General features: G+C 47.5%; 1 protein-coding gene across 8 annotated transcripts in view; it reads left to right on the plus strand.

Moving 5' to 3' along the window:
- The first annotated feature begins 3,132 nt into the window (after positions 1-3,132).
- The window catches only part of NSD1 (nuclear receptor binding SET domain protein 1), a 148,133-nt gene continuing 135,530 nt past the window's right edge, over positions 3,133-15,735 (plus strand). The window contains exons 1-3 of one of the 8 annotated variants that reach the window (XM_069591771.1): positions 3,133-3,441; positions 5,888-6,001; positions 6,742-6,831. In XM_069591771.1, coding sequence (XP_069447872.1) covers positions 5,972-6,001; positions 6,742-6,831 — 120 coding nt within the window. In that variant the 5' untranslated portion in view covers positions 3,133-3,441; positions 5,888-5,971. Of the gene's footprint in view, positions 3,971-4,412; positions 5,042-5,887; positions 6,832-15,735 lie in introns of those variants that run through there. The other 7 variants (XM_069591769.1, XM_069591768.1, XM_069591770.1 and 4 more) reach the window with 7 other exon arrangements.

Consider the following 15,735-nt stretch of genomic DNA (forward strand, 5'->3'; position numbering starts at 1 on the left):
TTTTTTCCTTCCTACTTACATAGCTTACAACCCCATGGACTATAGCCTACCAGGCTCCTCTGAGGGGAATTTTCCAGACAAGAATACTGGAGTGGGTTGCCATTTTCTACTCCAGGGGTTCTTCCTGACCCAGGGATCAAACCTGTGTCTCCTGCATTGGCAGGCAGATTCTTTACCACTGCACCACGTGGGAAGCTAATATCTGCTGAATTCATGAATGAAAGGGGAGGGCAGTTCTAAGAAAAAAGGAGTACACTGGCAGAATGTCTCTACAGGTATCTCTTTCAGTAGGTTACCAGTACTGGTAATTTACAGATGAAGAAACTGAGGCTAAGGTAATCTCACTCTGCCCACCACTCAAATTCCAGAGTTCTTATGCACAAGGCACTGTACTGGGCCTTCTCACCGACTGTACCCAGAAGGTGTGTTTGCCAGGAGCAGAAGACGTGAAACAAGACTCTGAGACCCCGCAGAAAGGCTTAATCTCTCGGGCCTCATTTCTGCATAGGGCAGCTAAAGGTTTAAAGGAACTCATGCATGAGAGCGCTGGTTCGATCCTTGGGTTGGGAAGATCCTCTGGAGGAGGGCAGTGCCCAGCATGGTGTCCAGTATACTGCATAGACTCAGCAAGTATTTACTGATTCTAATCTCTGTCTTGAGGATGGGAGGCACAGGCCCAGTTCCTTGTGCTGAGACGAGGAGGGCAGGCCACAGCCCTATCCTTTCTTCCCCTACTTCGGGAGCCAGTGTCCTTGTGAGAATATAGGGTCCTGTGGGTCCCCTCAACCAAATGCTGGCACCCAATAGGTGCTTAGCCTTCTGAATGGGAGTCACCAAAGGAAGCTGCTGTGGGTGAGACCTCCGTAGCCAAATTCTATTCTGAAGGCAGGAAGGGACCCTTGAGTCATTCCAGGAAAGTCCGGGAGGTTTTCTCTGGGATTCTAGTCTTTTCCCTAAGACCATCATCAGTAAGCTGTTCATCCCTAGCTGCCTGTCCTCCTTTAGCTCCTACGCCTATTCTGTGTGGGGTAGTGGGAAAGAATCCACCTTCTAATGCAGGAGATGCACAGGGGACTTGGGTTCGAACCCTGGGTTGAGAATATCTCCTGGAGGAGGAACTGGCAACCTACTCCAGTATTCTTGCCCGGAAAATAACCTATGGATAGAGGAGCCTGGCGGGCTACAGTCCATGGGGTTGCAAAGAGCTGGGCATAACTGAGCACTTAGGCACTAGACCTATTCCGTGGGGCCTGTGAAGTCGGAGAGAGAGGTTCATTTAGGTCAGTGATGTCTGGAAGTCTGCTCTGGAGGAAACATTGTCCTTGTCCCTCTTCACACCTTTGCACCTTTATGTAAGTGTTTTTTCCTAAGTCTGGGGGCTTCCTAAGGTAGGGATCTCATCCTTTGTTTCCCCAGCATCTAGCAAAACTGCCTGGAATACAAAAAAAAAAAAAATGGTTGCTGAAAGAAGTAATGAAACATCTCAGCATTTATCAAGTACGTAGTCTGTACAGGCTCCAAACACCTTTCCTTGCCTTGCAAGAGCCTCGGAGCCACCCTGTGCTTTGGAAACCACAGGTGACGAAACTGAGGCTTGTGGCTTTTTAACTGAGTGGCTCAAGGCCATTGAGTGGCTCCTCACAGGCCCTCAGGATGGTCATGGGAGAATAAAGGGTTACAAGTAATCTGAATTGGGGCAGTTGATAGGAGGTAACTGTCAGTCAGAAATGACTAGTTCAAAAGATTAGGTGCGAAGGAGTCCCAGGTGGCGCTAGTGGTAAAGAACCCGCCTGCAAAGGCAGGAGACCTGAGAGCACTGGTTCGATCCTTGGGTTGGGAAGATCCTCTGGAGGAGGGCAGCCTACTCCAGTAGTCTTGCCTGGAGAATCCCATGGACACAGGAGCTGGGCAGGTTACAATCCATACCGTGACATAAAATCGGACATGACTAAAACAACTTAGCATGCACGAAGGAAGAAGGAGCCAGTCAGAGCTCCCTATTGAATTGACTAGAAAGGATTAGCAGGAGTCACTCCTTAGCAGAACAAAGGGCTGGTCCTTGTAGGGCGGGACCCTGGAGTGTAGACCCAGCGCTTCTTCGACTCACTGCCAACCTGACTATGCACTTGGGAACAGTCAGGATACCTCATTCTCTTCAACAGAAGGAGGCCGCCTGAGGTCACAGTGCTCCCCTCATCACACTGGTTCCAGGGGACACCTTCCTTCCAAGAGAGCCTGCTTGCTTTCTTGGCAGGGATGCATCCCAGCACTCAGATGTGGTAAGGACCTGTTGTCTATCTCCTTGGCTGGTCTGTGGGTCTTGGAGGGAAGGAAGCTACGGGCATTCTGAGCTCCAAGTCTACTGGGGTGAAGGCTGGGGAAGGCTGAAGGACGGAATTTAGGCTAGAGCAGCAAGCGAAAGCCAATACCGCGCAAGACAACGCCAAAAGTGCCTTTCTCCCAGGTGGGCTCGCTATTAACAGATAGAAGGATGGCGGGTAAACACTCCACTGAGGCAATAATTATGCACATTTACTAAGCCCTAGGAGGAATGGTAGTCACGTGGCTCTCGAGGGCGGCGCCCTCAGCTTTGAGATGGAGTTAACACTAATCACAGAAGGCTTTCTGGAGGAGGCGGAATTTTTTATGGCGGTCGTTTGTGATTTTCTCTGAACATCGAGGATGAACTTAGCACTCTAGGGACCAAATAGGTACCCAGGTGAGCTTTTTGTCGGGGAGCAAGCCGGGAGGGGGAGGGGGGGGTCAGAGTTGGATCGGGTTAGGCGTAGGGCCTGGGGGACGTCGGCGTCGCGGGGTCATTATTTGGGTTTCCCCACCTGCCCTCGCGGTGTCTTTGGTGATTGGACGCAGTAGGCCAGTGCTGCGGGGCCCCGGGTACTGGGTGCAGGCCTCGAGGTGCCAGGCGCCCGAGGGCAGAGCGCCCCAGAGCAGGAATTAGGCGCGCAGTCTTGGCGGGACCAGCTCAGCGGTCCGCCCTCCCACCGCTGTTCCGCCGGGGTCCCGATGCCCGGCCCGCAGGGGCGAGGCGCGCGCTCCCCGGGGAGCAGGGCTGCGGAGCAGGCGGCCTGCGCGGGGCGGAGGTGGCACGAGAGGGCCATCTGCCTGGGTGCAGAGAACTGCAGCGTCCGCGGAGCGAGGCTCGGCCCCTCCGGGCCCCCAGCCCGCGTCCACTGCCCCGCGCGCACACACCTACTAACGCCCGCCCGCGCCCCCGGCCCGAGTCCCAGTGCCAGGCCTAGACCCGGACTAGGCGCGGGAGGCGGTGCAGGGATTAGTGGACCCCTCCCCCAGCGCTCCCCTCGCCCCGCCCGGGGCTGCGAGGACCCCTGGGCCCGGGGGTGACGAGGGAGCTTCGTCCCGGCGGTGCCCGGGCTCGGGACTCGGCCTCACTGAGCGGGGGCCGCACCGCGGCAGGCCGAGGTGCGGGCGCGCTGTCAGATTGCTGCCCGGCTCGGGTGCGGGGGGTGGGCTCAGCGCGGGGGTCCCCTGGCCTCATCCCCACACGGAGGCCAAGGCTGGGCGGGCAGTGCCCGGGCGGGTAACCCGACCCGACCCGGCTCCCGGGAGCCGCTCACCCCGCACGGCCGGGCAGGGGGAGGAAAAGGAATGGAGGGAGGGGGAAGGGAAGGGATGGTGGGTGAGGGGCTGTGGGGACCGCAGGGCTGAGTCCCCGGCCTGTCTGCGCTGCTCTAGGGCGGCTGCCTTTGGCGCCTGGGACGAGCCAGCCCCCGGCCTCGCGGGCGTCGGGCCTGCGGCAGGAGGGAGCCCTGGGGCTGCACAGGCTTGGCTCGGGGAGGCAGACCCGAGCTGCTGCCTCCATTTTGTTTCCTGCTCTGCTTGGTCTGTGGTGGTGGTGATGTGGGCTTGGGGTGCGGCCCGGCAGGGGGTTCACCTGCGGCCGCGCCTGCTCGGGGTTTGAGGCCTCGAAGACCCCAGCCCAAGCCCCCAGGTGAGCCCCGCGGTAGGAGGGGGGTTGCCTTGGTCTCGAGCCCGAGCCGAGCGGGCTGAAGGCAGGTGCCCAGTGGATAGGGAACCCGGGCTGTAACCTAAGATGGAGGCCGGGACTGACGCGGGCCCGAGCGGGGCTGGCGGGGCGGTCGGACAGGCCTCAGCCCAGCCAGGTGCCGCCGGGGCTGGGGCTCCAGACTGGTAGGGTTCTGGAAACGTGTGCAGCCCGGGGCCGGCGCAGCTCCCCGAGGTAGGTGAGGGGATCGGAATGCCACCCACGACGCCCGCAGGCCCCGACACTCCGGGGAGGCGCGCGAGGCCCCTGGGGAGCCCGCCTCAGGCCCCGCCCGGGCAGTCGGGCCGGCCCGTAGGCCCGGGCCGCGAGCGGGCGCGCAGGGGGAGGGGAGGGGGCGGCAGCGGCGGCTCCGCTGATTGGGTGGCGCGCTCGCGAGCCCGACTTCACCCGCCCTGAACCCCGAAGAGTGAGGCAAAGGAGCGCGCGCCTTGGGGGAAGGGGTGCGCGCGCACTCGGGGCCCCAGCCGCACGCGGGCCGGCGCGAGGCGCTCGGTCGCACGCGCCACCGCGGGGGCGCGCGCGGTGGGGGTGTGAGGAGGAGGCGGCGGCGGAATAGGCCGGGGCAGGTCGCGCTTGCTACCTTCTCTCCTGAAGAGAGACGCGGGGGGAGGGGGGTGCGGCGAGCGGCTCCACGCTCTCCCCACCGCTCCGCTCGCGCCCCAGTGTAATGAGGGTCACCCCCTCCCCCCAGCCGGCCCGGGAGGGGGCGCGGGGCACGGTAACTAGTGCGCTGGGGTGGGCGGCGGGCTGGCGCGAGCGGATGGGGGAGGCGGCCGGGCGGGGAAGATGGTGGTGGCCGTGAGGTGAGGGGCGCGGGGGAGGGCCGGGCGCGGCGCAGGGTTGGTGGCCCGCGGCGTTGCAGCCGCAGGCCCCCTCCCCCTCCATCACTACCAGCCGGGCTCAGGCCTAGCCGGCCGGGCCTCCGCGAACTTCCTCCCCGCGCGGCCCGTGCCCCGCCGGCCTCCCGCGCGCACCTCGGCCTCCGCCTCCCTTCAGGTAGCCGGCTGGGGGGCACGGGGCCGGCTGCCCTCCTGCAGCAAACTTTGCTTGGTGCTGAATATTGATGAGTGCGATCGGCTCGGCCAGGAGGTGCTACCGGCGCTGCGGGAAGGAACGCGGCCCGGGCAGGCGGCGGCGGCGTCGGCAGCAGCCATGTTTGTCAAGCTGTAGCAGCTGCTGCTGCTGCTGCCCTGACTCGGCTTCACCGACTTGCCTCCGTTTCTCCCCCTGCCGCGTTCCGGCCTCTGGGCCTGGAGCTGTGGACCAAGCAGGCCTGCAATCAGAAAGGAGAACTTCGGGGTGCACCCGCTTCGCTGACTTGCTTGCGGCCTGAGCACGGCCACTGCAAAGGCTCGGGCGCCAGTTGGGGCGCAGGGTGCAGCGCTATTGTGACCGCTGCGCCCGAGCGAGCCAGGAAGGATGGGGGGGTAACCTTTTTGTGCAGCGTCCCGGAGCCCGCCTCGAACCCTACAGCCCCCTGCTTTTGGGAGATCCGGCCGCTGGACTCCTAGCGGGGGAGGGGAAAGACAATCCTGTTTGAGATTTGGAAATTTCTACTGCCAACGGGATTTTAATTTTAGATCAGCCCAACTGCCCACCAGTCTGCAGGAAAAAGGGACGGGCTGTTTCCATGTGGCAAGATCTACCCGTCTCCGGGAAGATGGAGTTCGCGGAGGCTCACCGAGGCTGTTTTTCCATCGTCAACTGGGGAACTTTTTCCACCCGTGGAAGTGCAGCAGAAAAGCATTGAGGCCACTAGGCCTTGAGAAGTGGCTGCCATTTTGAAGATAAGAGTCAAATGGCCCATTAACCCAGATTAATTGCCGTGTTTTTGGATTCCAGGTTGATGCTGGCCCAGGATGGATCAGACCTGTAAACTACCTAGAAGAAATTGTCTGCTGCCCTTTTCCAATCCAGTGAATTTAGATGCCCCTGAAGACAAGGACAGCCCTTTCGGTAATGGTCAATCCAATTTTTCTGAGCCACTTAATGGGTGTACTATGCAGTTATCGACTGCCAGTGGAACATCCCAAAATGCTTATGGACAAGATTCTCCATCTTGTTACATTCCACTGCGGAAACTACAGGATTTGGCCTCCATGATCAATGTAGAGTATTTAAATGGGTCTGCTGATGGATCAGAATCCTTTCAAGACCCTGAAAAAAGTGATTCAAGAGCTCAGTCGCCAGTTGTTTGCACTTCCTTGAATCCTGGTGGTCCAACAGCACTTGCTATGAAACAGGAACCCTCTTGTAATAACTCCCCTGAACTCCAGGTAAAAGTAACAAAGACTGTCAAGAATGGCTTTCTGCACTTTGAGAATTTTACTTGTGTGGACGATGCAGATGTAGATTCTGAAATGGACCCAGAACAGCCAGTCACAGAGGATGAGAGTATAGAGGAGATCTTTGAGGAAACTCAAACCAATGCCACCTGCAATTATGAGCCTAAATCAGAAAATGATGTAGACGTGGCCATGGGAGATGAACAAGACAGCACACCAGACAGTAGACACGGTGCAGGCAAACCGCCATTCTTGCCATTAGCTCCTCAGGCCGAAACGCAGAGAAATAAGCAAAGAAGTGACGTGGACGGCAGCCATGAAAGAGCAGCCCTTCTCCCAGCCCCCCTTTCACTAGGAGATACAAACGTTACTATAGAAGAGCAATTAAACTCAATAAATTTATCTTTTCAGGATGATCCAGACTCCAGTACCAGTACATTAGGAAACATGCTAGAATTACCTGGAACTTCATCATCATCTACTTCACAGGAATTGCCATTTGTAAGCAGTTTTTGGTACAACTTAAATAGATACATTAATGTATATATACAGGCAACTTAAAGGGAAACTATAAAAACCAGTTATAACTAATTGGTTTTTGATTGTTTACCAGTTCACAGATGAAAGCTTATTACTAATGATAAGCTCTTTGGGAAAATTTTACTTTGATCTAAAATTTTTTCTGTCTTATATGAGTTTGATTCTTTTCTGATTTTCCAAGTTAACTCTCCATTGAGGACTGGTTAAGAGTTAAGCTTTTAAGGGCATTTGATTGAGTTCAGAATTAAGTTTTCAAGATACATTTGTTTAGCTTTTTTTCTAAAAGTGGCCTTGGCTTTGCCTTGGTTGTGTCGTGAGTACAGAAATCAGTGAATTACCTGGAGTCCTATTTTTGCATAAGGCATGGGTTATATTTTTAGTTGATGGGATGACTTGCAGGTTGAAATACATTTTGGGTTCACATTCAGGGTAGCTCAGATGAAAAGGCCTTTTTGGACATCAGTCAAAATTTAAATTAGACTATTTTTTTCTGAGGTACGTGTTGTACAGCATCCTATGGTAACAGCCACCATGAGAGTACGCTCTTGAACCTTCTCTGCTCTTAAATTTTGAAGTGTAGTTATGTGTGTGGTATGGGTGTATGTGTATGGAAATGGGAAAAAATGTACTTTGAGTTACTCAGTAGTGCTACCTACTATTGTTAGATTGTGGTAAATGGTACTTACTTTTTAAAAATCTGGTCTTCACCCAGAATTTTTGACTGTCCCCAGTTAGCTAAATGACCAGTTGACTTCACTTACCCTGTTTCATCACTTTTAAAATCTGAACCAGCTTGATTGTTAAAAGATTCCTTTCAACTTTAAATATTTGATTCTGATTTTGTTTCTGCCCAGACACATTGTCATGGTCATCTGTTATGTCACCAGAGAGGATCCCAGTCACTCCCAAGATGTCTCTGAAATACTCTGTAAAGATTTAGATAGAAAAAACTTTATGGTGTGTGGTGATAGTTTTGAGTGCCTTCAATGTTCATTTTACTATATAGCCCTGCAGTTCTTTAAAATTAAGAGTGAGAATGTGGGTGTGTCGCTTTTGTTTCTGTTGATTCATATCTTAAATATGCTTTAGTACTACTCCTTGATTTCTTAGTTTGGCAGTTTCAAATTTAAAAAATTTGTTTCAGTAGTTATTTTGAGTCTGTTTTGTCCTAGATACTTTTTAGGGTGGATAGGCTGTGTTGGCCTATCAGCAGCAGCTCAGACAAATCCTTCCTTGTTACATTGAAATGTATTTTACATGTATATAGTTTTGTCTTTACATAAAAACTTAGATCGGAAGGTGGAGATACATGTTTCTCTAGAAGTTTATTAAGTGTAAATCTATGTGGTTCTTATCAAAGAGGTGTCATTACTGGTTCTAAAATACTTGAGCCTTTAGAAAAAATGTTATGCATCTAAAATGAGAGTTAAACTTGTATAAGTGCAGAAAAATTTTCTTCATGTAGAAAATAAAATTACTCAAAGACTATTGACTTGAAGAAACCAGTATCTGTTCTTTTTTTTGACTGTCCTGCATGTGGCTTATTGATCTTAGTTCCCCTGACCAGGGGCTGAACAGTAGTTCAGTCTTAGTTCCAGGCCACGGCAGTGAAGTCCTAACCACTGAACGCCAGGAAATTCGAATATTTATTCTTTTAAGTCTTTCTTACAGATTGTGTATAAATCTAAATTGCTTCATCCAAAATTGATTGCTTTCATTTTCGCCTTTGATATTTTCTGAGAATTTAAAGTGAAGTCAGTCTCAAAATGCAAATTTAGTTGAACAGTAAGCTTGAGCAAAGTGTAATTAAAAGAAATTCTATATAGCTGCACACTTGATATATTCAGACTATTCACAGTGACTGGTTGATGCAGCAGGTGTGGAGAGCACTTACTCTATACTAGAGCCTGTGCTTAGGGCTAGAAATTTTAGAAAATCTTTTGCACATGCTATTATTGTTTGATACTGTGATAGAATAAGATTCTCCTGGCAAGAGTAACAAGTACTTATTAGGATTTTAAAATGAGTACTTTTTAGGATTTTAAACCCTCTGTCTGGAACTAGAGAATGACAACATAATTCAATGTTGTATTGCCAGTTGTTTTTGTACAACTAGCTATCAGCAGACTGTTTGTCTTCTGTCATAAAGGAGCAACCTCTTCAGTTCACCTTCATGCTCTTCGGTTACTTTTTCTGCATACAGTGATGTGAAATGGTTCTCACTATAGTTAATAATCCTGACCTGGTGTTTTTGTATTTAATTGGGTTGATACTGTCTAATTTCTGCCAGTGTACATATATAGTATACAATGCTTTGTATATTGTAGGTGCTTGGAAAAAATCTTCAAGGAAGGTTGGTTCCCAGAGCTCCAAGTTGTAACAGGCAATAACTTAGTTTTAAGTGGTTTGGTCTGTATTGTCTCACTGGGGCTTCATAGCCTTGCAGTAAAAAACAAATGTCATAAAAGGTCTAGATCTGCCTTAAAGGTACTTAAGGTTATTGGGGATAAGACTGAAAACTATTGAAATCATAGAATTATTTGAGTACTCTTGGTTTTCTTTAGGGACTTTTGAAGGTCCCTGACACTCTTGCCTGGGCCTGAAGTGTCTCCTGGCTTTTTTACTAGGCTGATTGCAGCAATTGTTTGTTTGATATTCTTCCTCATTTAGATATTTTATGGAGGTAAAATTGAGTTAATTTATGCTGTGGCGGTATTCATCAATTTTGGGAATCCTCAAAGTTCTTAGGATGTAGGCAGCCTCCAGAGTAGTCTAAAGTATATATTAGTGATTTTCTTTATCTGAAGAAGACCACTAAAAATGAGCACAATTAAAATTGAGGACTAAAATTCCACAAGTAAATAGAGAGGAACAGGTTTATTTAGATTTTATATAGAAATGTAAAATTGAGAATTAAAAAAGACAGTTTTAAACCTTTATCAAAATTTTGATTATGATGGCAACTGTTTTTTTATCATAAGGCGAGAATCAAATAGGTTTTTATTTTGGCTGTGGTGCGTTTGCATTGCACACTGGCATTCTGCAGTTAACAGCGAGCACGGGCTGCTCTTCGTGGCAGTGCTCAGGCTTCTTCTGGCGGTGGCCTCTTTCGCTGTGGAGCATGGGCTCCAGGCGCCCGGGCTCCAGTAGGTGCAGACCTCGGGCTCTGGAGTGCTGGCTCAGTAGTCTTGGTGCAGGGGCTTAGTTGCTCAGTGACTTGTGGAATCCTAGACCAGGGATCAAACCAGTGTCCCCTGAATTGCAAGGCAGATTCTTAACCACTGGACTACCAGAGAAGCCCTCAAGTAGGTTTTTAAAATTTTTGTCCAGCAAAATTGTACAATAGGTAGATGGCATACTTTGTTTTACTTCATTTTCTTACCATGATCATAAGGATACATTTTTGTAAGTATTTAAGGACTTAGTCTTAACTAAGGTATTGTTTTAAAAAAACGTCCACTGTGCACAGTTTCAGGTGTATACCAAAGAAGAGAAAGTGGTTGAATTTCCATGTACTCCTCACCAAGCTTTAAGAATTCCTGATATTTTGCCAATCTTGTTTTATCCTCCCTCCACGATGTCACTTCACTAACTTTTCTTAATCCTTTGATGTTCAGCATCTCTCTTTGAAGCTCTTGTCCTGTTCTCCTTGTCAGTTGTCACTTGTTTATTGGTTGACCTAAATCACCTTTTTCTTGCCTTTAATTGGAGTAGTTCTTTATTATTTGCATTGACTTTGAGAAACACAGCATCTTTGTGCCAGATTTGTTTGCAGTTTTACCTTGTAATTGATTTGCACTATAATACTAGCTTGTGCTTCATTAGGTAGAGACACACTATATTGTATGTGGGATGGATGTTAAATAGAGACTTTTTTGGGAGCCATTTCAAAACAGACATCTCGATGTTGTGACAGTATACCCCTGTACAGTCTTGGACATGCAGAAAATATGAACCACCCTCTGTACTAAGTTCTGTGCTGTGGATGTTCAGGTGGTTAAGGAGATCAATGGAGAGGTGAATGAAACCTAGAGCGATCAAGGCTCCAGTAAAGAGTGGGACTTCAGTTCATTGACTGGGTTGGGTTTGGTTAGGTTTAGAAAGGTACTTTGGATAAAAAGAATTAAGTAAACTTAGTATTTTCATCACCCTACTCCAGTACTCTTGCCTGGAAAATCCCATGGACGGAGGAGCCTGGTGGGCTGCAGTCCATGGGATTGCACTGAGTTGGACACGACTGAGTGACTTCACTTTCACTTTTCACTTCCATGCATTGGAGAAGGAAATGGCAACCCACTCCAGTGTTCTTGCCTGGAGAATCCCAGGGACGGGGCAGCCTGGTGGGCTGCCGTCTATGGGGTCGCATAAAGTTGGACACGACTGAAGTGACTTAGCAGCAGCAGCAGCAGCAGCAGCAGTATTTTCACAGGGTTGGATAGGATGAATGTCCTCAGGTAATGTGGATGGTTTAGTTGATCAGTTATGTCTGACTCTGTGACACTGTGGACTGTAGCCCGCCAGGCTCCTCTGTCCATGGGATTTCTCAGGCAATAATCCTGGAGTGGATTGCCATTTCCTCTTCCAGGGGATCTTTCTGACCCAGGGATCAACTCATGTCTCCTGGATTATAGGCAGATTCTTGACCAGTGAGCCACTAGGGAAGCCTGTCCTTGTGAAATAGGGCCTAGAAATTCAGATTGGCATTTGATGTTGATGTGATAGAAACTGGGATCCAGTGAGGAATTTCAGCTGAGAAGTGACACGATGAAATCTGTGTTGGGGAAATTTTGGCTGGGAGAGAGTAGAGGCAATGTTAGGTTGTGGAGTCTTGCACTAGTAATTAAAAATTAGAATTGAGCAGAATCAGTAGTAGAAAGGGGGTAAATCTGAGAGATTATTTCAGAGGAGAGAAAATTGGCAGCCCTTTTAGGGTTGCCTGGACTGGGAATAAAGTTGGAGCCTGGATTTGAGGAATGAAAGAGATAAGTACAGATTTTGTTCAAGGCTTGTTGTGCTGGTGCCTGAGACAGAAATGGGGTTCTCTTTTCCCTTCTCATCATCTCAGCAATTCTCTGCTTCCTCCTTTCCTGTCTCCACACTTCTCAGCTTCTGCTCTTTCTCTGAATCTGTCCTTGCTGGAGTTGCTGGTTCTCTTCATTACTTTCTCCTTTCTGCTGGGATCTTTATTCTCAACCTTCACTGCATCACTTTTTCTGCCTAAAAACAGAATGACATCTGTCTATTCTAAAGAATCTTCCTCTATCCTTATCCCCTGTGATTACTTTCCTGTTTCCTGGGGAATTTCTTGAGAGTTGTCTACCCCTCCTTAAAGCCCTGTGGATTGGCGTCGCTACTCTGTTGGAACTGTTCTTTTCAAAGTTACAAGTGGCACCTCCAGACTTATCCTACTAGATGTGCAGTGTTTTGACCACTCCTCCTTTAAACAGTCCTTTTTGGACTGCTTGTTCTCTTTTCTTCCTCTTTTCTGTCATTCTCTGCAGTCTTATCTGCTTTTATTAATTCACTTCTCTGCTGTGTGAAAACTCTTGATCTGACTTCTGAGCTTCAGAGCAAGAAACAAATTTCCAGCTGAGTTCCTCTTCCACCTGTAGCATACTTACCTGCCTTTGACTATCTCTTTTTGCCAAATATGCTTTTCCTTCTGTCTTTTTAAAAAATATTTAAAAAAAATTTATTTGTTAGCCCATGCCAGATCTTAGTTGTAACATGAGGCATATTTGATCTTCGTTGCAGCATTCATGATATTTTAATTGCAGCCTGTGGGGGTCTTTTAGTTGCAGCCTGCAAACTTGCTGCATGTGGGATCTAGTTCCCTGACCAGGGATCAAACCCAGGCTCCTTGCATTGGAATCAGGGAGTCTTAGCCACTGGACTGCTAGGGAAATCCCCTCCTGTCTTAATGATGGCATCATCCTCCAGTTCTTTTCAAGGTTGGAAACCTTGGAATCACTTGTTTATATGATCAAAATGAACTTGAGTGCCTTCTCGATGCCAGGCACTGCTGGTATTGAAAGATACAGTCTGCTGTTAAGGAACTTTACCATGCAAGGAAGACTGGTGTAAACAATGACAGTACAGAATACCACATGGCCTGGTAGAAGTTATAGAGCAGTACTGTGGGAGTTTGGAAAAAGTCATGCCTGGAGTAATGTGGAAGAATTTCATAGAAGCTTATATATATTTAAGCAGAGACAAGCCAGTAAGTAAGGAGGAATAAGCGCATGAAAGTGGCAAGAAATTCTTTGATGGGAATCTGAGAGGAGCAGGGTTGTCAGGAGATAAGTATAAATATAGGCCTTGTATTCCATGTTATAGGGTTGAATTTTTATGCTGTTTCCATTCTATTATGTTATCTTTATTACTGGTCGTCATATTGTTTTTCTTTCCAGTCTTTCTGGAGAGACAGAATTACCTATGACCTTCAAAACGAGAAATACGAGGTGAGGTCTCTGATGGGGCTTCCCTGGTAGCTCAGATGGTAAAGAATCTGCCTGCAATATGGGAGACCTGGGTTCGATTCCTGGAGGGAAGATCTCCTGGAGGTGGGCATGGCAATCCACTCTAGTATTCTAGACTGGAAGGAACCCCATGGACAGAGAAGCCTGGTGAGCTACAGTCCATGGGTTTACAAAGTGTCAGGACTGAGCGACTATAAGCACACAAACAAAACACAGGTCTCTGATGAAAGCTTTACTTTCAGTGCCCAACTCTTCTCCCCATCTGCCTATCAAATAAAGCCCAAATTCTGTGTCTTTGATGAGACCTCATCTTGACTTTCCCAAATCTCATATGCTAAACCCAAGATATCCTGGCTGGCCTGAGTTCAGCCAACCTGAACTATTAGTGGTGCCTTGCTTCACAGTCCCCTGGCTTATGCCTTTCTCTTCCTGGTCTAATTTCAGCATTTAGTATCTTAACAGTGTGTAGTGTGATGTTTTCTTTGTAGCAGACACTCAGTGTACTTATGGAGTAGAAGAATGAATGGTACTATTACAGAGATACAAGTTGGGAAGGGGAGTAAATTTTAGGTAGGAAGGTGATCAGATAGTGAGCTCTTATCCTCAATGTACCAAATTTCAAAACTTCAGAGATTTTCTTTTTTACTTCATTCCCTCATGCCATCAGTTTCTAAGGACTTTGAATTTGTGCTCCTTATATCTCAAGCTTTCATTTTCCTATTCTTATGTATAAGCTCTTAAGGATATTAAGTCATAATAGTTTCATAGGACAGATTCCTTGAGATGCTGCCTGTTTAGTAGAAGTCCCTAATCTTTTTGAGCCCATTCCTCATTTCTAAATGGGGCAAATACTGTGCAGCCTTGCACATTTGAGAGGATGCAGCAAGATAATTTATCTGAAGCAGCTAGCGCAGTGCTGTTTTTGAAGTAGGTGCTCAGTAAGTGATGCATGTTATTCTATGCCAAGAGCCAAATGCACATTTGGAAGAATTGTGAATTTTAAGAAACATATCTTTACAGTTTTGCTTTTTTCTGTTTATCCAAACTCTTCTTGCTTAATTGGTAAGATAAGGGCATTGGACTATTTGACAGTTTCAGTTTTCGTTTAATATCAGGAGAATTGGATCCATTTTTTGATTGGTAATCAGGAGAGTTTAATTTGGGCCAGAAGTTCAGTATCTTTCCCTACTCCAGCTGTGAAGTGGTATAATTTATTACATTGTTGCTCTTTGCTGGGTGTTCTTTGTCATGGATATAAATGTTTCATTTCCACCCCCTGGTTTGTAGGAGAGTTGACCTCTTTTCTGGTGGTGGACTTGATTTTCATTGAATGATCATTTCTGAAACTTTTTTTAAATGATCTCAAATGAAGAAATTGCTAGGAATCTTTTTAGTTAGAAAAGTAACATAAATTCATGGTAAAAGTGAAAAATGGAATGTTAATAAAAAAGGATCTTTATTTCTGTCATCTTCATATGTTCCCTCTTTTTTTTCTTTTTTTGGGTCAAACTGTGACTTGTGGGATCTTATTTCCCTAACCAGGGATTGAAGCTGGGCCCCCTGCTGTGAAAGCAGGGTCCTGACCATTGAACTGCCAGGGAATTCCCAATGCTCCCTCATTTTCACTCTTAATATTTTATTAGAATTTTCTTTGTGTTTGTAGACCTTTTTTTTTTTTTAATCTTTTGGTCACACAAGTGGCCTCATATACATATTATTGAATACTTTGTTTAATATATTAGGGACATGCATTCAAATGAACATGTAGGTAGATTTTTTTTAATTATTGAAACTTTTATTGAAATTAGTATAAGTGCACATGCAGTTAGTTGTAAGAAATAGTGCAGAGATCTCATGTGTGTTTCGCTTGATTTTGCAATGGCATGTTTTGTGAAAGCATCTAACACCACAACCAGACTACTGACATTGGCATAACCCACCAGACCTCCGACGACCCAGTTCTTGTTTTTCACATTCTTCTTTAAAGAAAATTCTTTATTTCTGTAAGGACATATTCCAGATGTCCCTGGTTTTACTCGTATTTGTTTGTGTGTGCTGTGTTAAGTTCTTTGCATTTTTGTCACCTGTATGGATTTGTATACTCAGTATCACAGTTAAGATGTTTAACAGTTTCAGTGCCACAGGGGTCTCTCCTGTGGCCCTTTTGTATCACATCCATCTTTTTCCTGGCAATTCCTCTTCGACCTTTGGCCAACTACTAATCTGTCCTTTGTTTCTAAAATTTTGTCATTTAAAAAGTGCCCGTAAATGGAATCATGCAGTGTGTATATATATGTGTGTGTGTGTCGATAGCCTTGTATTGGGTGTTTTCACTTAACATTACCTGGAGAGTCATCCAAGTTACTGAGTATATTGATATTTTATT

Source organism: Ovis canadensis, chromosome 5 (assembly GCF_042477335.2).
Source record: "Ovis canadensis isolate MfBH-ARS-UI-01 breed Bighorn chromosome 5, ARS-UI_OviCan_v2, whole genome shotgun sequence".
Lineage (NCBI taxonomy): Eukaryota > Metazoa > Chordata > Mammalia > Artiodactyla > Bovidae > Ovis > Ovis canadensis.